At 37.5% G+C, this 25,015-nt stretch overlaps 1 protein-coding gene and 1 long non-coding RNA gene across 5 annotated transcripts in view; one reads left to right on the forward strand and one right to left on the reverse strand.

Annotated features, from left to right (window-relative positions):
- ZEB1 (zinc finger E-box binding homeobox 1) overlaps positions 1–16,509 on the reverse strand; it is a 197,214-nt gene extending 180,705 nt beyond the window's left edge. For all 4 annotated transcript variants that reach the window (XM_046011951.1, XM_046011949.1, XM_046011950.1 and 1 more), the window contains exon 1: positions 16,412–16,509. In XM_046011951.1, coding sequence (XP_045867907.1) covers positions 16,412–16,469 — 58 coding nt within the window. In that variant the 5' untranslated portion in view covers positions 16,470–16,509. The remainder of the gene's footprint in view (positions 1–16,411) is intronic.
- The window catches only part of LOC123946554, a 36,425-nt gene continuing 27,437 nt past the window's right edge, over positions 16,028–25,015 (forward strand). Inside the window, exons 1-2 of the long non-coding RNA XR_006819627.1 lie at positions 16,028–16,188; positions 23,294–23,417. This is a non-coding gene — a long non-coding RNA (uncharacterized LOC123946554). The remainder of the gene's footprint in view (positions 16,189–23,293; positions 23,418–25,015) is intronic.

The raw sequence follows: 25,015 nt of genomic DNA on the forward strand, positions 1-25,015 counted from the left end.
CCTGCTTCCTCCTCTCTCTCTGCCTGCCTCTCTGCCTAGTTGTGATTTCTCTCTGTCAAATAAATAAAATATTTTAAAAAATGTATTTTCTAATATTCCTTACAAGTATTTCTTTTACCCATGAGTTATTTGTAAACAATACATCTCAACTTCCAAAGATACAGGAAAATTATGGTGCTTACAGCTAATGTCATTGTAAACAGAGAATGTAGTATAAGGCTAATCCACTGAAATTGTGAAAACTGGCTGTATTTGACCAGAATCATCACTTCTTGTAAATAGGTCTTATGTGCTTTTAAAGAATTTTTTAAAATAATTTTTTAAAAAGCATCCTGAGATGCAGCTTCCTAAATGTTCATTACAGCAAGTCTGTAAGTCCTGTTATTAAAATCTTCCATATTTTTAAAAAATTTTTCTGCTTATTCCAATATTTACTAAGAAAGATTATTTTAGATAATTCACAATGCTGATGAATTTGCCCATTCCTTCTGTAGTCCTATTTTTTGCCTAATATATATCTTCAAAGTATATTATCAGGAACATACCAATTTATTTATATATTATTTATTCATTTATTTGAGAGCAAGCAAGATAGAGAGAGCACAAGCAGGGTGAAGGGCAAAGGGACAAGCAGACTCCCCACTGAGCATGGAGCACTATGCCGAGCTCCATGCAGGTCTAGATCCCAGGGTTCTGGGATCATGACCAGAGCCAAAGGCAGACATTCAACCAACTGAGCCACCCAGGCACCCCAATGCAAATTTAGAATTATCATTGCTTTTATCATTATTTAGTCACCCTCACTCTCTAAGTTCTTCCACAAAGCCAACTTCAGGTGATATTAATATAGCCACACAATACAACCTTTCTTTAGTAAGTACTGTCAAGCATATCTTTTACACCCTTTCTATTTTCAAGTTTTCTATTTCTTTTTTAAAGGTATGTTTCTTATAAATAGTACATATGTAGATTTTGTTATTTTATGCAATCTGACAATCAGCTTCTGTTAACTGGAGCATTTTGTCAGTTATATGCACTGTAATTACTAATATATTTTCATCTATCACTAACCTTTGTGCTTCCCACTTGTCTTGTTTCTCTTCTTTTCCTTCCTTTTTCTTTAGATTATTTTTTCTCATTTCCCTCCTCTATTAATTTGAAAGCTCCCCATACTGTTTCTAGATGTTTATTTATCTCTGAGATTTTAACATGACTACATAACTTACCAAAGTCTACAGCTAATCAATGATTTTACTCTGCTCCCAGGTTTTATACAGTGTTTGTTTATATCTACCCATATTTATCATTTCCTGTGTTCTTTATCTTTGCATATCAGATCTTCCATCTGTAACCACTTTCCTCATCTGTGAGACTGCAGTGATCAGAAACTCAGAGAACATAATGGCAAAAGTATGACCATTTCTGTTACCTGACTGCTGACTCAACCAAATACAGTAAGGGTAGATGGAAATCCCCAAGCTCTGTATTACCCAGGTGAACATGAACAAGATGGATGTTAGTGTGGCCATGAGACCTTAAAATAGCTAGCACCTTGCTTCCCTCCCCATATGCTTAATATATTAAGACTCTCAATATAATAAACACTCAAAATCTGTCTGGCTGTCCTGAACTTTTCTTGCATTGGTACAGTAAGACTATAAATCTATCTCTAATGAGAAACAGCAACAAAACAAAGGATGATGCCTCCCACCAAAAAAAAAAAAAAAAAAAATCAGCTTGATGTGATAGAATTGAAATTACATAGAATTTTATGACCATTAAGTTGACTATTATAACACATAATACATAAGACGAATTAAGCATATAAATAAAGTATAATAAGTATAAAGGAATACTAGGAAGATTAGGATAAGTTTTACAGTTTAGGTTAAAAACATTTCGTATATGACATCAGCACAAAAGCCCTTTAACATACAAACTAGGTCACATGTAAAATACTGAGAGAAATGGTGTATAAATAAGACACTATTTTTTACATAAAATAATTAACTTACAGGTTGAAACATGATAAAGTGTATTTCCTCAGCACTTGGACTAAAAAACGGCACTGTCCTCAATCTGCACATCTTGTAGCATATAGCGTAACTCCCCTCAAAATCTCGAATTCTTTTGTTCAATAAGAAAAACATATCAGGCCTATGGCTATTTTCCCTCACTCACCAAGAAACACTCAGGAAAATAAAGTTTTACTTTATTTGGAATCTGAAGTTTCACGGATGTCCAGTTATTGCAATGCAAACAACAAAACAGCCAGCTTACTCAGTAGCCTCATTTATCATAATCAGGTACTGGGATCATGCCAGTAAAAAGAATGGCAAGGATTGTCTAACTGTATTTTATTAAATATCTGTAACAGAGAATGGATATCAAAGTATATATAACAGGTTCATAAGATGGAGTTCTACAAAGAACCATTAATAAGTACCAGAAATAACCCAAAATTTCATGAAGAAATAATAAACTCAAAGGATTTTACACATTTGGAGAACCATCACTAATAACAGTAAAACCATCTTATTCCATAGGGGCTGTAAGTACACAACACATCCATATAAGCTGTGATTTAACGATTTGGAAAGAGAAAAAAAAATGAAAACATAATTCCCTCACAATAGTGCAGAGTTCAGAAATGCATAGCCAACTTGATGCATAAATTTGTTCTTTATTTTGTTAACTTTGAAGAAATTTAAGTTCAATTAATTGACATATAATATATTATTTGTTTCAGGAGCACAGGACTATGTTTCATCAGTTTTATCTAATACCCAGTGCTCATCACAACACATATACTCCCCAATGTCAAAAATTTTAGCAACCAACTCTAACAAAGGCCACTTTTGTTTCTAGTAAAGGATGCTTTTTATTTATATTGATGATGATGGCAGTGTGGTGGCAACACCATTTTAGAGCAATTGTTATGTGAATCTATTCACATTATAGTATATATAAGCAAAAACTTAGGAAAGCAAGACAAATCAGTTTTTACTTTGTTTTTTTTTCTTTTAGTAAAACATATATATTCTTGAATTTTTAATCATTTAAAATGCATAAAGAAAATAAGATAATGAACTATACAGTTATTTTGAAGTCACTCCCTGCTTTAAGATCACTGGCAGTTCCTCACCACTTTCAAGACAGAATCCAATCATGGCAGTATAAAGCTGTTTTGTTATTGTTGTTGTTTTCATTTTCTTCCTATCTAATTCTCTAGCCTCATGTTTAGCCATTCCTCCACTCACCCTAGTGTTCAACCAAACCTATGACTTGCAGATCCCACAATATATGTATGTGTGCACGTGTATGTGTATGTACGTGTGTATCTCATATGCTTCTGCACATTCTGTTCCCCGACCTGGAGTAATACATTCCACATTTTTACTAAGATAACCCACACACATCCTTTAAGATTTGGCCATCCCCTCTACATTTGGGATAGAATCAGTTACCAAACTATATTCTAAAGGTTTGTTTTCCTTTTTTCCCCCCTCTAATATACTGTAAGCTCTTTAAAGAAAGAAACTATATTTCTTATCTTCAGAGTCTCACTGTCTAGAACACATTAATCCATCATATTCATTCTGCAGATGAACAGACCTAGGCCAAATAAATTATTTTCCCAATTTCATAGGCCAATTAATGGCAGATTTAATATTAAACTAAGACTTCTATCTAAGACTTCTATCTCCTAGTTCAATTCTTTTTCCAAAAATGCAAATACAGATACCAGATCAGAAGGAATTATGTCACTAACATCTAGAGTGTTCAAGGCAGATACAGAGCTAAATGGAGTATAAAAAAGTAAGTGCTTTAAAAACAAAAATAAAACACAAGCTAGTTTTGATGGATTTTCAAGGAATAGGAATAGGTGATAAAAAGAAATAGAAAAGTCAGAAAAATACTATCTTAAAAGTAAGAATTATGTGGGAGCTATTTCAGTGACACATACATTTTACTCATAAATATGAGTAAGTAAATGAATGCATCTGTAATCAACTCATCAAAGCTTAAAGGAAATAAAAAATTTTTTTCTTTAACTGTAACAAAATGAGGGGTAAAGTATTTAGCTAAAATCCCATAAGATCAAGCATTTATGCCAAGGTAATTGGCATAGTAATAATTTATGCCAAGGTAAAAAGGGGGCTAAGGTGGGTGGCTTTATTTGGTTACATAAGTTACCTTTTATTGAACAAAAAAGGTAGAGGGAGATAATATTTTAACTTAAATGAAAAATCACCAACTTAAGAAGAATGAATGAGATCAGAGAAAGCATTTCTGAAGAAGAAATATCTGAGATAAATTCCTGTCCACCTTTCAAAATACAGCAGAAAATATGAGGTAGGGAAAAGGGAAATACATTTCTGGTAGAAGGACCAAAAGTATATTCAAATGCATGGAGGGAAAAACAGCCTGTGGATGTAAGTATCTATAGGTTAAAGGAGGAGGAGGGAAGTGGTCACCAGACAGAAGAAATCTCAGGGAAAAGGTCATAAATCTACGTCTTGTATGTCATGGAAAGGGGGTGCCTGGGTGGCTCAGTGGGTTAAAGCCTCTGCCTTGTATGTCATGGAAAGAATCCTGGTTTCATCCAGTAAGTTAATAAAGACCCAGGGAAGGCATCTGATTGGGAGAATTATTAAATCAACTGTTTTGCACAAAGATAATTTTGGCAGCAGCCGGTGTGGCAAACAATAGGCCAGTATAAGAGTTTGCATGAGAAATGAAGATCCCAAAGCAACAGAAATAGAAATGGAAAGGAAAAAACTGACTTGAAAGACATTCAGAATATAGGATAGGACTGGCAGATTTGGTGACGTCAGGTTATGAGAGGGAAGGTTAACCCTAGGTTTTAACTTAAATGTAATACATTGGCAGTGGCACTAACAAGATCATGAATGAGAAGGAAAGTGAGACTTGGGAAATAAATTAGTTCAACTTTGGGCTTGTGAAATTTGACAGTCCAGTTGGATATATATGTGGAAAAGTTGCACAGACAACTGTATACATATTTGGAACTCAATCTAGTTCTGGGCAAGAGATAAAAACTTTGAAAACATTAGCATATAGGTGGGAGCTAAAACTTTAAGAATTGGGTCAGATTTCTAGGTAGGATATATTGAGTGAGAAGAGACACAGCCATGGGCAATGTCAAAGAGAAAGAGGCTCTAAGAAACAAGAATGGAAAAAGATGAGAATTTAAGAAAAGAGTGAAAATACAGAAGCTAAGGAAGCAAAACCTTTCAGGAGATTCAACAATAACAAATGTAGAAAAGTCAAGTAAGATAAAGGTTGAGAATGGCTGGCAGAATTTGGAGGTCACTGGAGACCTTTAGTCATACTGCAGCTTCAGCGGAACAGTAAGGTGGAATCCTTATACAAGAAACTCAGAGATGGCTAAAGAAATGTTCAACGGGATAAAATTATGTCCTTTAATGAATTCAAGATAAATGGTAGATTTGAACAAATTCCCATGTAAAGATAAAAGCTATGGAATATAAAAAAAGAACTGGTATGATGCTAAACTCATTAGAACTGTGTAGGAAATAAGAGACCATGAAGATAACATTTACTTTGGACACTCTTTGGGCATCTTTCTCTGAAACTCTAGCTTCACTCAAATATGTTCCTGTGAATTAAAAATGTGTCAAGAACATGAAAAATTCTGAAAACACTGACTAAGCACAACGCCACTGTTTAAAAAAAATGTATAAAACCAGGAAAGTAGGATTTATGTTTCTCTACAATCTTGAGCTCTGGTTCTTAGTTGGGTCCTGAAAAATATTTTTAAAATACTCAACAGAAACTTTCACACAGAATTTTGATTAATAAGACCAAATTTTAGCCTCTTGCATACTACTCAGGGCTACCTCAAGCAGGACTATAGATGAAGATAAAAACAGACAAAAAAATTAACCTGAAATGGATCACAGGCCTAAATGTTAAAGCTATACACTTCTAAAAACACAACGGAAGAAAATCTTGGGATGTGCAAAGATTTCTTAAAACACAAAAAGCACAAAGTCTAAGAGAATAAAATTATAAATTGAAATTCTTCAAAATTTAAAACATTTGCACTTCAAAGATACCATTAAGAAAATCAGAATATAAGCCACAGAAAGGAAAAAAATACTTTTAATACCTATATCCAAAAAAGAATCTGGACCCAGAATAAAGAAGTCTTATATATTGATAATAAAAAGATAAGCAACCCAATTAAAAAATGGGAAAATGATTGGAACAGACATTTCATAAAAGAAAATACACAAATAGCTAGTAAGTACATAAAAAATATACTCAAACATCATTACAGTGAAGTCCAGACTAAAACCAAAATACTATGACAATAACTATTAGAAGAGCTAAAATTAAAAACATGGACAAATGTTTATAAGGATTGGAACAACTAGAACTTCCATATGTTGTAAAATGTAAAATGTTACAAGCACTTTAGAAACTAGTTCAGCAGTTTCTTACAAAGTCAAGCCTGTACTTATTATATGATCTGGCGATTTGAATCTTGGGTATTTACCCAAAAGAAATATAAGCATATATCCACATAAAAGTTTGTATTTTAATGTTCACAGCAGCTTTATTCTATACCCAAACCCAGAAACAACCCAAATATTTTGCCCATTGTAGGTGAACGGATATACTAATTGTGATATATTCATGAAATGGAATACTGCTTAACAATATAAATGGAATGAGCTACTGATACAAACAATAACAGGGATTAATCTTAAAAACATCACATGAGTAAAAGAAGGCAGGCAAAAGAGTACATACTGTATTATTCCATTTATAAGAAACTCTAGAAAGAGTAAATCTAATCTCTACTTATCAAAAACAATCATTAGTTGCTTGGGCTAGACTAGAGGAGGAATGACTGAGATGAGGAATAAGAGAACTTTCTGGGATGATGGAAATGTTCTATAGCTTAACTGTGGTGGTGGTTATACATGCATGTAAGTATGTGAAAACTCATTAAAATGTATATGCATAATGATGAACGTAAATTATACCTCAATAAAATTCATTCACACACACACAAAATGGTACAATTTCAACTTTCGTCTTAGGATTGCCCAAATCTATGCCACAAGAACATATTATATATTAAGAATACATACAACCATCTTCTTAAAAATATTCCCAACTAAATGAATGAATCTGTATGAAAATCTGTGGACTGCACATTGCTTACGGTATTCAAATATAGAATATAAAGTTTAGCTTCCTTGGGGTTGGGTTCTTTATGTTATCCAACAGAATAGCATGAGGTACATTTTCCTTAAAGTTCATGCCCTTACTACATATAAAAGTAATACGGTAAGGTCTCCCTCAATATAATGCCCCTTAAAGGCAGCCTACCTCAGGCTGAAAGAAGTCATACCAGAAACAGCATTAAGATACTGTTCTATTAATGACTTAACAAAGAGCCTTGTTTTTAAGGCCAGAACAACTAAGCAATATCTAGTCAAAGCTATAGAAACAAAGAATAAATTTTATAATCACAACCTTTTAGACCGAAGTTACATCAGAGTTAATATTGGAAAGAGAGAATAAGAAATTGTAAACTGATGGAAGATATATTTAAAACAAACTTAATCTAATAATGTAAATAAAAATTTAAACAAACAGATATGAACCACAGTGCTTTATACTCCTCATTCAACGTTCCCAGCTCTGAGATTATCCTACCCACTTTACACATGGGGAAATTCAAAGGGAGACTAAACAACTTGGTCAAGGTGACTCAGCTAGTAAATGACAGGATAACCTATACTCTTAACCACCCTGTTCCTCTTAAGAAAGAAATGAGAATGAACGAGAGAGAGAAAGAAAGGAAGGAAGAAAGAAACTCTATGTAAGAAAGATGAACTCCAGATGCATTAAAGACTTAAATACGAAAGGTAAAATTATAGAACTATTAGAAGAAAACATAGGAAAATATCTTTGCAGTTTGTGGATCAGGAAGGGCTTCTACTGCCCACAAATAAAAAATTTTAAGTACGTTAAAATTAAGGATTTGTGCACCACTTTCAAAGTCAACACATGCTGACACACTGGGAAAATATTTGCTATGTCTAAAACCACCAAGGGATTACGACCTCAGATAGAGGATTCTGGGAAACCAAGAAAAAAATGGAAACCCAACTGAAAAGAAGGGCAAAGGGTATGAATAGGCCAGACATGAGAAGGCAAACTCAAACAGCTAGCAAGGATATGAAGACATAATCAACCACCCTGGTAAACAGAAAAACATATCACAGCACAAAACCGTAGGATTCCACTTAACAACAGTTAAATTAGCAAGATGTAGGACATTCTACAATACCAAATGCTGACAAAATTGGGAAAAAGTAAAAATCGTATACAGTGTTGGTGAGGGTAAAAACTGGTGTAGCCATTTCAGAAATAATCTGGCAAATTTGGTGATATTAAATATGTGACTAACCTACTACACAGCAATACCACACCTGGATATGTATATCCAGAAAAACACTTCCACAGCCATTAGCAACATGTATGAGGATGTTCATCACATTATTTTACTCAGAGTTGGAACCAACCTGGGCATCCATCATTAGGGGAACCAATAATTTGTGCTACATGCAAACTCTGAAATATTAGACAGAATCAAAGAATTAGATGTACATAGAGCAACATGAACAAATATCAAACAATGCTTAGTGAAGAAAATAAAATACATAGCAAAATAGCAGCTATACAGATGTAAAACACACATTATTTTACAAGGATAGAGACATAACCAGGAACATATATAAAACATACTAGATTGGGTGCAAGTAAGGGTTGGGAAGGAGTTGAGATTGAGAATGAATAGGAAAAATTATAATCCAAATAATGAGGGAATGCCTTTAAACAATACAAACCTAACTTTGTTGTCTGAAATTTTTTAAGTGATACAGTAATGTCAACCACTAAATTTGGTAAATTTATGGAAATGGTTAAGAAATCCCTTTTCCTGGGATGATTGAGCATTCCTGACAATACCCCTTGGTTTTAACCATGATATATTTGAAAATTCATGGCATTTAGTTCTTCCTTGCTGCCATCATAGATAAACATGTTCAAATGGCCTAATAAAAGGAATACTGAGCTATGAACCTGAAAAGCTGTAACCTAGTCCAAGCTAACTAGTAGAAGGAACTTGGCAAAGTCATTCTACCTCCCTGAATGTTTGCTTATCTGCAAAATCAAATTTGAATGATTCTCCAAATCTCTCTAGCTCTAAAATTATTATTTTCCTCATACTTATTTATGGAATTATTGGAATTATTCTCTCCCAACTGTTTACCCCTGCCCCCACAAAAACAACAACGACAACAAAAAACCAAGATCAAAAGAGATTTAGAAAAGTGATAGAGCAATAAGAATGAATAGCAACTTAGCTTCTCAAGGTAGGAAGGAGAAAACACTAAAGAGATAGTGATTTTCACAGCCTTTTCAAGTATGTAAGGCAGAGTATTTCAGCCCAAGTTCAATCTACTCTCTGAAGGATTTATCACATGTCACTATTACCTCTTCTAAAATGTAAGTTAAAGTCTCTAGTAGAATTTCTACTTGAAGGCCCTAAACTTCAGCTGATCTGTATCAGTTTCCAGATAAAAAAATATGATCTCTAAAGATCCCTTCCATACTAAACATGTAACATTCCAAGAGAAAAATAAATTTTTAAATGAACAGACCAGTCATACTCTGAGCATTTAACAAAAAGCCAAGCATTCAATTAGAAGTGAGGATTAAGTGGGGATAAACGGGGATAATTTTCCTTAAGAATAAGGAAAATTAGAATATATCAGAGGTTGGTAACCATGAATGGTAACTGAGATATCTAAAAAGTAATAGTATCACATATTATAAAAAGAAAATTGAAACCAGAATATTAAAGATATCTAAAAACCAAATTAAGATAGTTATAATACCTAAAAATTTGAAATTATATTTTAAAGGGGAAAACAGAAGACTTGCAATATTCTTAGAATACAACAATAAATATGAGAAATTGACATCATTCCCTTATTTATCTCCCATTCACATTTAATTTTAAATATGGATGGAGAAGCGGGGGTGGGAATTAAGAGGTCACAAAACATCTGTTACTAATAATTCCAGCACAGATGTAGTTGTTCCTGCAAAAGAGATGATGAAGTTGTTCGCAGGATGCCATACTATATTGTCTCCTACCAACAGCCATAGTTTATACTCAAACTCGATGTATTAAGTCTCAATAAATACATAAAATTGTCTACATGAACAGATATGTGCAATCCCTGTAAATATAGTCGGCATGGATTAAATAACAGGAAGATGTTTGAAGAAATAATTGAGATAAAGATAAATTTTAAGAGAATGAAAAAATAACATTTCATAGCTATAATACAAGTGTAGACTTATACTTGGCTGTTTTGCTTTATAAAAAGTGAATCTTTCAATTTATCTATACCTAAATGATATACTTCAAAATATGTTTTAACAAAATTAATGAATTGAGTTCTAAACATTAAAATATTTTTCTCTGAAAAGATTCATAAGGGATATTCTATTAGAGAACACAGTTATACTTAAGTGTTATAGAATATTGCCATCTTTTAAGCAACCCAGTTCCACGTTAACAAGCAGTATAACCCACCTCCCTCAAGGTTAAAAGTCAGGACACGATCATATACACCACACTGAAAATTTTTATTAGTTAAAAATGATGTCTTAAGAAGGCTTCCTCTAGGAATACAATTCTGAAAACCCTATCCCATCCAAAGGAAAGTTTATTTCCTAATAATAATATATATTATATATATATATAAATATATAATAATAATAATGTATGTCTAATAGATTACATTTTAACTGGGGTTATTAAAAACTTGTCTTTTAAACATATATATCCATTAATTTTCTTTCAACTTACATCTAGTTAAATGATATTTTACTAGTAATATGCACAAAATAGGCTTCTAAAAAGTGTTTTCAAAAACATTTTATTTCCTAACCAGGCACTTTTCTAGTTTAAGATTTTTAAGATTTTCTTTTAACAATGAACTTTTATTCTAGCTCCTGTCTCAATTAGAGAACAGACATTTCCCCATAAATTAATGATCATGCTGCAAACATTAAGAAAACCTTTTCCAATCCCAAATACTATTCCACAATTTCATCAAGTCCTCTAAACTTTCATTGCACTTTTACATATTAATGCATATCTTCCTCCAACATCCACAAGCTTTTTCTGTTCTCTACTACAATTCAATACAGGTAGTTGAGAGTAGTTAATAGAATTCCACATGATGTTGCATCTGTGTTTACATATGGCTCTAATCACATGCTTAAAAGTAATTTACACAGGGGAAAGCAAAAAAAAAAAAAAGGAGGGGAAAAAACAATAAAAACACAATTATGGGGTATAATTATGCTATTTTTAAAGTATCATTCCCAATTTGGTAGAACTTTCTCAGTTCTCACCAAATGCTTCAAAGCAACTAAAATTGCAAACAGAGGATACAAACTTTCAAAAATACTATAAACTAAAGAAAGAAAAAATAATGAAATATTCCATGTGCTTTTACAATAGGCTCATCTTAACAAATGATTGATGCTCTCAGTTTATAAGAGACTTTAAGTTTTGCTCCATACCACAATCATATACATTATGGCTTTGTGGTAAACTTCCCCATTTCATAAAAGTAGTAAGTGAATCACACCTATTACTACTGAGCTCTAAGAATTAAGTGAACACCAAATTCAAGAAACATCTGTCAGGAAATGTAAAACTATATTTACACATACATACACACAAACACACACACTCTCTTGAAAAACCATGACATTCTAAAATGAGAAATCACACAGGCTTACCTGGTAATTCAGGTAATTCCTACTTAATTCAAGATAAATAGTATTACTACTGCATTATGATACTACTGTTGGTACATTTTATAGAAACACCATTAAAAATAATTAGGCAAAGAAATATTTCTAACATTTGACCTAACGAAAGTCTTCCAAAAGTTTACAGTTATATTAATTGTAGGCACACACCAAAAATATTACTAAATACACCAACTCTCATGCAATTTTTATACGTGAAAGTTATAATACCAATTTACACACTTCTACACAACTTCTACACTACCTGATTCTTAATTAGAAGGGAAGGGAAAAGATAAAATCTAAAAATCATTAACATCTGAGTGGCTGCTGGTTAACACCTTCTTTAGCTGTTGTTTGCCCAATCCATGTATATAGTTTAAGTTTACATAAGTTATGGGAAGATAATTAGAAAGTATTAACAATCAATTAATTGCAATTATTCTTAACCATATTTAACAGTTTACATCTTTAAACATCTAAAATACATGTTTTCAGGGAATCCTACAATGAATAAAAAAGGTTAAAAATACAGTAAATATGCAAAATAAATACAGGCTAATCATCCCATATTCCTTTCCAAACCTAACAACATAAAAATGAACAAAAAAAGCAATAAGTGGTCTAAAGCAAGACTAAATTGATAGCAATACCAATCTCAGTATTTAAAAAGCTCAAATTTATAAAATTGTTCAAGTTAAAACATTTCTACTTTTTTCCATCTTAGCAAACCAGAAAATGCTTATGCCTAATTTACCCAGCGGTAGTTTTAAGCAACACGGAGACCAGAATTACACCAAAGGTCCCTATTAATGCAGAGGTCCCAATCAACAGGAGATAGAGAGACTTATGGTGCTACTATACCAATAATCATTTTTTGTTAGCATCCTCTACTGGTGGTTTCCAAAGACAGCAAGTGGAAATGGTGCAAATGACAGAAAAATATGTACCTGCTATTTCATCTAAAGTGAATTAATCAGCATGTGGTCATTAGTAACTACAGCACATTTCTCCCCACCCCCTCCAAAATGCATATATACTTACATACGAAAATCACGCAGAATAGAAGTGGAAAATTAGAAGACATGTTTTTAAAATACAACAAACAAAGCATGACATTACAAATGGTAAAAATCGATTCTACGTAATTCTAATGCCACTCCTTTATACAGATTAACATCATCACCGTAAAGTTACTACCTAATGTTTGATGCTTTGGCCAAGCCTTGCTCAGTTGGTTTACCCCTGTCAAGTTACATTACTTGATTCTCCCATTAATATCCTACTCTACAGATATATTCCAGAAAGGAAATTAAAATGTTTCACTGGAGGCTTAGCAGTAAAATCTGCGTATCTTATTTTTAAATGAACAAAAAATTATTTACATATAAATAACAACATAAACTATCTCTATGACTATCATCACTGTACACATCATTTATTCCCTCATTAAAAAGATTTAAGAGTTATCTTTCACGCAATTCTCTCCAATAAACAACTGCAACTTAAATATGACTGCGTTGCTAAGAAATATTAACCAGCACCTATTCTGAGGTTTCACAGCACAATGGCATTTAACTTCATTTTTAATCCGTAAATTATAAGGCTTAATCAAATAGCATGGCTGTAATCATCAGCAATGCATGAAATGCATTTGAGAACAAAAAGAAATACAAGGACAGAGCCAAAAGTGATGAAAATGGAAGATACCTGTAGTAGTACCGTGCTATCTTAAACACCTTTTGTTTTCTGAGAGTAATGCATACTGCAGACAAGACATTTTGTGCTAAACAGCCCAAATCTGTTTTTCTAATATTAAACACAAAGGAAAAACACTGACAGCAAGCGTGGTAAATAAATCCCTCTCTTGAGAATGAAAGCAGCAGACAGGAGGGGGCTGACATACATGCAGGAGAAAACTAAACACCATCTTTTTTCTACCTGCACAAGTTGCCATTTGCTGCAGCGATCGAGAACCTCTTTTTCCTGTTGATTTCAAGTACCTTTCAGGAAAGCTTTTTCCCCCTTAAGTCATCTGTTGATATGCCTTATGAGTGTAATATTCATATCACAGGATCTTTAGGAGAAAAATCCATTCTTTCCCGTTCAGGTAAACATGTTTACAGCAGCTGCACAGACGCTGGGTGGTTCAGACTCACATGTCACACACATGTCGTCAGCAACAAGAAAAGCCCCTTTCTCTGGCGATGAACATTTTAAATAAGGTAAAAAGCGAGCAGCCCTTTCCGAAGCAACTTACCTTTCATAAAGCCACATCAGCAACAGTGGCAACAGCTCAATATAGCACACTATTTGACGCTAAAACAGGAAATTAAAATTGCAATAGCCTATGCTCCGCTCCTTGCTGTAACAAGTCATCTCTCCACAATGACGATATCAAATATTAGTTATCAATCATAACTAACAGACGTCTTTAAAACACAAATGTTTATTTGTATAGCTAAAATCATTCATGAAAGCAGTGATTTTAATGTCGGCTCAAATATATTAAAAATATTTTTACGATTGGAAGGAAACATCTTGAAACAGCTAAAAATCTTCGTATCTGCTTCTAGACAGGAAATCCCACACAAAATCTAAAATTGCCAGGAAAGGTTACAAAACCTCGCGTTTCGCATCCCAGAGGGGAGGGAGAAAGGGAGCCCAGGAGCTGGGGGTGGGGCGGGGGGAGCGCGAGAGAGTTTTTACTTAAACACGTATTTCCTCATTTTCTGGAAGAAACAGCGTTCTCATTATAAGCGCATTTGTTTCCCTACAGTTAAAAAACTCGTTTCAAAAATAACGTAGGAACCAAAACGAGCCCCTCGGTCCGAAATGTACGTGTAATTCCTTATATAGCCTCGGCTGCAGTCAGCGGCAGGGCCGTTGCCGCCCATTATTATACAAACAGGTACCCGGCCGGCGCGGGCGGGGGACCTCGCCCCGCGCTCCCGCCGCCCCCGGGCGGAGAAGTCTCGCCCCTCTCGCCACAGGAACTGTCCAGACAATAACAATCAGCAGACATTTCGCTGCTGAACAAGAGGGAGAGAAAGCACAGAATCGCCCCCAAGATAAGCAGAAATACAATCAACTTACAACGTCTCTCCAAACTGGAAAAGGCGACTGTGCAACAACAACCACATGTTCGGGTCTCGCTCTCTCTTGCTGTCTCTCTTATTTATTTATTTTTAACTCTCACGCCAGGCAGAGGGGTGTGTATTGCCCCGGCACATCAGCACAAATCAATAAACACTGCAGCTGCAGCGACAGCAGCAGACCCGTGCGTCCGTCGGTCCGTCTGCCCCCTCCCCCACCCTTCTTCCACCCGAGACCAAGAGCGCCATCCAAGCTCCATTATCCGGCTTCAGCGCTCCGTGCGTCCGGCCCAGGTAACAACTTCCCCAAAAACCGAAAGAGAAAAATGAGAGGCGTACGCACAGAACCCCATCCCAGCGAGGAGAAGGAGTCTCCCCTGGGGAGGGGGGAATCTGTCTGTGGAGCTTCCCTGTCTCTAAGACCAGGTAACAACTCCACAAACACACCCGCTGCCCAGCTCGCCGCCATCCACAGATCTCCCACAGCAGCAAGTAGGTGCCCGCTCCTGCCCCATCTCCCCTGCCGCCCCACCACTCCCCACCGAACGTGGACCTCACTCTCGGGGCTCGCCTCGGCGTCCCCAGCCGGGGGCCCGCGGCACGGTGGCCGGAGGCGCGGGGGAGGAGGGGCGCTTAGGGACCCGCGCCTCCGCTCGGCTAATCCCCATTCCGCGAGCGCGCCTCGCCGGCCGGTCACAACTTTACCGCCGCCGGCCGAGCCCGGTCCGCCAGCGGCGCGCACCGCCGGCGCCCGCGCACACGCGCGCACGGACGACACGCAGCCCGCGGCTGCCGCGTCCCGCCGCCGCCGCCGCCGCCGCCCGCCGCGCGCCCGCAGCCCGGCCCGGCTGGAGCCGCGGGGCCCGAGCGACGGCGCCGGCCGGGGCTGCGGGCGCGCGGAAGCCACTTTGCACGGTCAGCGCCGGCCACAAGTTTGTTCCTCGGCTCCCGGGGGCCTCCGCGCTGAGGGAGAATAACGCGGAGGGGGCTGAGAGGAGGGGGAGAGGGGAGGCGCCGAGGGGCAAAAGAGTGGGGAAAAGTGCGAAAAGAAGCAACAGCCGCTCCACCCGGGACCAGAAAAGTGGCCGGCCGCGTCCCGGCCGCCCGCCCTGCGCCGGGGATGCGGCGGCTAACGGTCCAAGGAGGCGGCAGGGGCGGCAGGAGCCGCTAGGCGGAGAGAGACCAGGTAAGAGACATAACGGTTCAGGGAGAGCGAGCGGCCGCGGCGCGGCTCCGGCAGCGGCAGCAGCGGAGGGGGGCAGAGAGCACTACTTTCTACTTTCCCACTCCACTTTGCCCGTCCCTGCCCCGGCCGCCCCCAGCCCGGCTCGCCCCCCTCACCCCCGAGGGCGCCCCGGCTGCCCGGCTCCCCCTGACTCCGCCGCTCCCCGGTCCCCTCCGCCACTCACCGTTATTGCGCCGCGGGTTCGCCTGCTTTCTGCGCTTACACCTGGGGCCATCCGCCATGATCCTCTCGCTTGTGTCTAAATGCTCGAGTCACCTCCTCCCCCTCCCTCCCCCTTCCCCCCCACCCCTCCGCCTCCACCCCTCCCCCCTCCCCACCGCACCTGGTTTACGACACTCGCGGCTTTACGACATCACCTTCCTTACACCTAGAGCCGCTCGCTCTACGGCCGGAACCTCGTTGCTAGGGAGAGGACGGTTTGCGGCAACCCTAGAAGCAGCTGAGTTTGAATAGAGGGGAGAGGGAAAAGTTTCCCTCAGGTGTCGTGGGATGGGGGAGGGGGGCGTTGGGAAACTGTGGAGACGCGGTCTGAAGGGCGGCAGGCAGTTGGAGTGAGAAAGGTAAAGTAGGAGGCTCAGCAGCGTTGTGCTTCTTGAACTGGCCACACCCGCCGCGGCTGCCTGGGGCACGGACGGGTCTGGCTGATCGCTCTCAGGACCCGGTACCCTCAGAGCTGCCCCCTCGCAGTGACGGGAGCAACCTGTCCTCCCGTTTGGTCAAGGTTGGGCTCCGCTCCCACGCAGCGTGTGTTCTCTCAGCGCAACTTGGGGCGCGGGAGAGGGTCGTGCTCTTGGCTACCCGGGGAGTTCTCAAGCGTAGAGGGAGGGCAGGTTCGGGGAACAGTAGGGACTGATTTGGGAAGCTCGGCCTCTGACGGCGAAGACACGCGGCGTCACGGAGAGACTACCTGACCCCGCAGTTCTGACTCCCTCGCCTTACACGGACGCACGGTTTTCCCCCAAGAGAACAGGGATGGGAAGTGGCTTCAATTAGATAAAACTTCAGCTGGACCGAAAGAGAGGCGAGAAGTTCCTCTTGCAGGCAACACCGGCGGTGAAGCAGAATGAGTAATACCCACACGGCCCCTGTCTCACTTCCTCATCCGCACCAGGCTCTCACCTGCTGTCACCTCGGCCTCCCCCGCCCCGCCGCCGAGCGGTGGGCCCTCCTCCCTGCTTCCCCCTCAGAGTAGACGGAGAGCGGAGGCGCTGAGACAGAGTTAAGGTACTAAGGGGTCATGATTTACTACCTAAATGGGCAGTTATCGCTGAATAGGACCTTAAGGCAAGAAACAAGGGCTGACAAATGTCTTTGAAATTGATAGATTGCTGATCTTATCTCAAGTCTCTCACTTTATACAAGTTTGGGGATTTCTGAAAGACCATATAGATAACACTACAAATAGCAAGAAAGTCAGGTCTTCAGTATTCAGTAGGATTTAGCTTTCCCTCCCACCCCTCCCTCTGCCCCGTTCAGATGAGGACATGTCTTTGGTACCAGTTTAATAGAATAAATGAGCTGTATTTCAAGTAATTTAGCTGTAAATTAACAATGTAAAAGTTACTGATGGAGGGAAGCCTGGGTGGCTCAGGTGTTAAGCATCTACCTTCAACTGGGGCCCTGATCTTAGGGTCCTGGGGTCGAGCTCCGCACAGGGCTCCGCGCTCGTCGGGAAGCCTGCTTCTCCCTCTCCCGCTCCCCCTGCTTGTGTTTCTTCCTCTCTCGCTGTGTCTCAGTCAAATATATAAATAAAATATTTTTTAAAAAGTTACTGATAGAGAAATTAAGAAAGCGGAAATGTGACTTACAGTATTAGAAGTCACCCAGCACAGTGCTGTCACATAGTAGGTGCTCAATAAATTTGTAATTTTTGCCATGCCTATGGCCAGGTTATTATATTAAAATCATCTTTTACACACTCTAGAATTTTAGAAGATCCATTAATAATCTCTTCAAACCTTTCAACTGAAATAAATTTACATCTGAAGTCTGGTAATTTAAAATTAGAAAGTTTAATCCTGAATATAGATGAAAATTTTCTCTCCCACATTTTCTTTGGCATTTTGAGAAGTGAATGCATTATTTATTAGTGCATGAAATGTGACTGTAAATATTCTTTGCTATACATTATGTCTATGTATCTACTCATCCTCATGCCAAAACCAGAATCATTACTCTTAATGATCATTTTAAGAACAGGCAGTCCTCAATTTCCTTAATGCCATGTTAACTGCACTTGTGTATGTCAGAACCAGAACCATGTCCATGTTTTGCTTGGTTCAAGCAGTAATTTTTCCTACCTCCTAAAAGCTGTACAGTGTTCTTCAGTTGCCTTCTGAATCCAGCAATTCCTCCCACCACACACAACTTTTTTTTATAGCTACCCTAATTTCCAGTCAGAAAGGGGGAAAAAATACTTTCTAAGTAGAAAGTGTGTAGCACACATTCTATCTACTCTTAAACTTAGGAAGTATTGCTCCTGTCCTTTTCTCTTTCTGAAGTGTCTGTCCTATACCTCCCTACTAAGCTTCCTTTAACATTCATCCTCACCTTAAAATCAAAGAGACAAAGTGACAAGTAGGTAGTTACTGTCTTCCTTGCTTTACTGGTTTAGTTAGCTTGGGCTAGACTTTTTTTGTTGTTCATTTCTGTGCCCTCAGGACCTAGTGGAGTACCTAGTTACATAGTAGATGCTTAATAGGGAAATATTTCTTAAATTAATATTCTTGACTTTTCCTATATAAAGTGAGGATTGTTTATCTACCTTCATCACATTAGTTGTTAGGAACAGTTGAAATCATGGATGTAAAAGCTAAATACTGTCATTTATATCTTGCCTTATTTTGAAACTAATTGATTTTGATTTTAGTGTCTCCATAATGGTTTCCCCAAATGACTAACTCTGCTCACTCCTGTGTTTTAAATATGCATAGGAAATATTATTGATATCCTAAATCTTCTAATACCAAATTTCAGTTTTGTAAAATTGTGAAATAATGATATATATTACAAATTGAGTATTTGATTAATACATTTTGTTCACTGTAACGTTCCCAAAACTGTTGAAATCTAGACTGAAAAGAAAAAAGACAAAAGTAAATCTCAGAATAAATTGCTGCCTTATGCATATGTTGCTTATCTCTTAGATATAACTAAATAATTGGAAAAAATCTTTAGAATAAATTTAGAAAAGGGAGAACTTTATTAAACTTTATTAAAGTTTACCTTTATTTAGTCAATTATGCCTCGGTAAAAAATTTAGGTTCATTTACATCACTATGGTGGGCATACTATTAAGAGTTTAACATGTATCTTTTATCATTGATTTTAGTTACTATAGTGTCCTTATACAGTGTTTATTCAGTATATGTACTTCTAATTTAAGTGTAAATGAAATGTTTATATTTGGCCTCTAGTGTGCACTGGGATTAAAATTCTAGTGTGCACATGTGCTGAAAGAGGTATTCTGGTAAAAATGAATTATTACAATCTTTTTTAAATTTATAAGGAAAATAAACGGATAGAATATTCAATACTGAGTTTTTTTCTATAAATTTTTTTCTATGAATTTTTCATAAACCCTTTGCACCTGCTATTTGCTTTCCATGTATGGTTCATGTATAAGGATAAAATTTGACATAGAATTCTTTTGAATTTAAAATGTAGATATTTCATGGTGTTCTACATCAAGCATAGGATTTTCTCATACCTCACTTCCTGAACACATTTGGGAAGTATAACTTATAATATGATTTTATAATCTCCATCAAAATAAGAAGTTGGTTGTTTTCATTGGAAGATAACATTAATTGCATCAGGTAAATTAATTACATTACCATGTAATTTTAATTTTAGAGCTTTGAAAGAAAAAGAATAAATTTGACATAGGTTACCCATCAAAGTACAGAATTTAGAAGTCCCGTAATGTTGCCCTTCATTCCTTAGCTCAGTAGTGACTCTGGACATGGAGTTCACAATGAGACAAAAGAGGGCAATGGTAGTTTAACTGTTGCAGTTTGACCAAATTCTACAGTCGCCGAATCAGGAAGGAAACATGACTACAGAGTGATCCAGAACCAACAGCTGCCTTTGGGACCCACAACAACTCTTCTAATAAAGTCTTCCAGGAGGTAATAATAGGGACAAATGGTTTCCCCAAAACTCCATGTGGTTTTATTATATATTGCACCATAAAATGGTTTTTCCCTCTTGGGCATAAGTCTCCTATTTTTAATATAAGTCAATGAAATGTTAACACACAGAACTTCTTATTTTGGGGGCATTTTTTTCAGGAACATGTCTAATAGGGACAGATGTAAGTATAAATAAATGTAGAAAAAATATGTTTGGAGGGTGTTAATGAACATCCAAAACCTAAAACTAATCTTTCCATAAAATCACAGTACTTAATATGATTGTTTTCAAAGGCTGCCCTCACAGAAGATAGTTTCTTTTAGAACATGTATAACATTTTTTTTTGTATACTTGACAACTATAGGTAAATTAAAGAGCTACATGCATATTCTGGATTTCAGTGAATTTTTCTTTATCAGGCATCTGAAACCTGGTTTCTACTGCTGATTTCCCCCCCTCTTGTCTCCATGTATGTCTTTTCTGTGGCATCTTGATTTTTTTTTTTTTAAAGCAGCTGACTGGTTCTGTGACAGAGTATAGCTATTTCATTGACCTATAGTCCACAGATGCACAGTTACAGTCACTGCCACTTTTCATTCCTTGGAGTATATATATTTTTTAAATATTAGCATCAGTAAAAGGTTTTCAATGTCCCACAATTATGTTAAGCTCACATGAAAAAGTTGGCAATAAGAAACACCCTGTGTTTAAATATATCCACAACTTTAAGATCCTTGGTCAGACCCTTCTCATTCTTTCATATGCCTCTATTTCTAGCTCACTCTCTTTATCCTAATTACATAAATAGATCACAGACTCTGCCCCTCTCCACTGGTTTATGTTTTAATCATTCTCTTCATCTTTCTTTGTGCCAGGTCTACATATCTATTTGGATCAATTCCTTTCTCTCTTTGTTCAAAGTATTTTGAGTCATCCCAACTCTGTAAAATGCTTTGATTTTTCATATTCTGGCTTTTCTTTGTCCCTCAAAGTCCATTCTCTGCATTTCTATGTTCTTAGAGGCTAATTTTTATGTACCACAACACCCAAGATCCTTTGCCTTCTGGTTTCTGTTTGGTTTCAACCAATTTGGAGGCCTTGGCAATTGATCACAGGAAGGAAAGAGAGAGAGGTCAGGATATTTATTTCACCTTCCCCCCATACTCCCCCGGCCTGTTTGTGGCTTTTGGCAGTAACTTCATTCCTCTACCTAAGGCCATGGTTCTAGTCATACAGCCCTATCTCATGGGAACAGGTCTTGGCAAGTTCTAGCAACTGCTTCCCTTTGTCCCTTCAGGCCTAGGGATGGCAATGGTGTCCTCATATTATGAGTCCTTGGGTACTTTATTCCTTATTGGTTCCCCTAAAGCCTGCCCACATCTCTGTAAATAGTCTCTTTATCAAACTCTCTTCAGTTTACCCTTTGAGTGTGCCATTTGCTTCCTGCCAGGCCCCTCGGTACTATACATAGAGAAATAAAATACATTTACCCTTATTTATCAATCCAGGACTTTATTTTTATTGATCACAACACTAAAGTTTGAATATGATATAAATATATCATTCAGTGACTAAGTATATACTCATGTACTGTGCGTACATGCAAAATCTGACAAATACTTAGAAATATGCCAGAGTCTATTAAATAGTAATTATTCAGTAACTATTTGTAGAATGAAGGCCTCTGTGCTAATGATCTGAAATCTAAGAGAGACTACTTTTATATACTTAAAACATGAAGGGGAAAAGAAAATCTTAATGCCACAGTATTAAGGTGGAGATAGCTGGTTGTCTCCAGTATGTTTCTTCTTAATAATGGAACCCTCGCCTCCTACCCATGGCCACTTGAATGGTCTTTTCACGAATCTAGGTGTTACTATGCTACTCAGTTCTGGCTAGTGAGATGTAAGTGGAGGTGATGTGTGCAATGTTGAGGAAGTCTGTCCTTCAAAAGAAGATGGTTCACCATTCTTTCTCTTCTTGCTGGTTGGAATCAGAACTCCTAGCTAGAGCTTCTTAAGATTAAGAAAGGTAGAGCAACAAGATTGAAGGGGCCCGAGTGCTTGACACGATAGAATACCATAACTAACCCGGGACTTCTTACTTCCAGATCTCTCTTATTTAGAGAGAAATAAACATATCTTCTTTAAGCCACCGTTATCTTAGATTTCCTGTTGTGGGCAGCCAAAGTTAATCCTGTTTGATATAGGTATGTATATGAGTTTCCTATTGTTACGGCAAAAAAGTATCACATATGATTAAGTTAGTGGCTTAAAATAACATCCATTATCTTACAGTTCTTGAAGTCAGAAGTCCAAAATGGGTCTCACCAGGCTAAACTCAAGGTTTTGGTAGGATTAGTTTCCTCCAGAAGACTCTAGGGGGGACTCTTTCTTTACCTTTTCCAGCTTCTAGGGGCTACCCACATTCCTTGGCTTATGGCCCCTTCCTCTGTCTTCAAAGCCAGCAACATTGGGCCAAGTTCTTCTGCTGTCAGCTTACTATTTCTTTATATCTCTGTCTCCCCCTTCTATTTTTAAGGGCATTTGTGATTAAATTATGTCCACCCAGATAATTCAGGGTATCTCCACATACCAGGATCAGCTGATCAGCAAACTTAATTCCATCTGCAACCTTAATTCCCACATAATCTAACATATTCACAGGTTCTGGGAATTATGGCATAGACATCTTTGGAGGCCACTGTTCTGCCTACCAAAGTATGCAGGCTTTAAGGTTCATGATTGATAAATATTTTTATTGATTTATTTGTTCTTCTTTCTTTAAAACATTATGGTAATTGGTCATTACTTTTAATGTAACATTTAGCATTGTGCCACATAGGAGCTTTAATAGTTATCCATTAGTTCATTTATTTAATTGCTGTTCTTGTGCATATTCTATGTGACAGATGCTATGTGGGGGCTATAAATGCTTCATACACTTCGTGACCTCAAGAAGTGCAGGAAGAAACAGATCGACAAAAAGATTGTTTAAATAAATGTCCAAAGGAGAGACAACTAACCTGAAGTCAAGTAAGTCTTTCTTAGAGAAGGATAGAATTTACTGGGAAAATGAGCAAAGGCTGTTAAAGGCAGAAGTTACAACATATGCAGACCCCTCCAGATGAAAGTACAGTGTTTGGGGGGCAGAGGAGCCAAGAGAAGAAGAGCGTCAAATAAAAGGAATGCCTATTCCAGATGAGGCTGCAGAAGTGGATAAACAGGAACCAGATCACATAAAGATTCTAAGGATTGGGGACCCTGTACAGAAAGCAATTGTAATCCATGAAAGGGTTTTTAAAAAGTCAAGAGTGTCCACATTATATAAGTGTTCTGATGGTGGGGGGATAGCAAGAGGAGCAGAGGAAAAGTGAACAGAACAAGCATTCATCAAGGGGACTTTAATACAAGTTTTTTTTCCTCTTGTATAATCATTTATAAAGGAATAACTTAGCCATAACTAAAAGCCATACAAGATGTGGCTGTCCGAAATGAAGCACAGGTGAAGAATAACATTTTCAGATTATATTAACAAATAGATAATACTATTGTTAAATTGTAAGCAATATAAGCCATACTTAATATTTGTAATGTTTATAATAATAAATTGTTTCAGGTTGGACTCCTAAAACTGTCTTGCTACATGCCAGGCCCTCAAAATTATATGATAAATGAATATTTTAAAAGGCTCCAATATATCCTTTAATACTGTTCTCCCCTCTATTATGTTTACAACACCCTAATGCACTAAAGTTAACACCTCCCCGTTCAGATTCTGCTGTCTTCCAAATTACCTTATATATTCAAGAAGGCAGACTTCGTTTTCTTTCCCTCACACCCTTCCGAGTACCTTGTACGCACCACTGTCGTAGCATTTACCACTTTTACTATGTTTTACATCTGTCTTCTCTCCTAGCCTGAAATCTTCATCTTTGTATTTCTGATACTAAAACCAATGCCTGTCAAACAGGAAGCACACTCAGTAACTATGGAAAAGAGCAGAAGTTTCTGCCTTCTGTGAATCATTCTGGCACAGGCACTTTTGTGAAGAGCAAATGAGATCTTGTATGTAAGGTGTTTTTACATGGTGCCTGGCACGTGATAAATAGTAAACAATAGGTAACACAACAAAAGCAAATTTTTAGAGAAAGATCAGAGCCAGATATTTGGAGCATAACCCACACTACGCCTTTCTGTTCCACAAGGCTAAAATATAATTTTTATCCCTGAAAATATCACTTCAGGCATAGGTGGAATGATTCTAATAAAGGACAAAAGGAAGAGGTGAGATAAACATGTTGTTTGTTTAGCATTAATTGGCATATTTGTTATATCATCTAGAGATACTGTTGGCTTCCATTAACTATATTATCTAAGGAACTGTCTGCACAGTAAGTAAACTTACTACCCTAGCATAAATAACACTATTTTCAATGTAATTAGATGGCAAGAACATTTTTTAAAATACAAGTTAAAGATTATTATAGAAGAACTATAAAATCTGTCTTAGTTTTATTTCCTGGTTTGTATGGGACACCAATTCAGATAGAAGTTCATAATGTTTTTTCTTCCATAGCATCCAAGAGTAGGAGAACAATCAGGTCTCCTAGGTAAAGAGTTGAGTCACCTGT

Source organism: Meles meles, chromosome 7, assembly GCF_922984935.1.
Source record: "Meles meles chromosome 7, mMelMel3.1 paternal haplotype, whole genome shotgun sequence".
NCBI lineage: Eukaryota > Metazoa > Chordata > Mammalia > Carnivora > Mustelidae > Meles > Meles meles.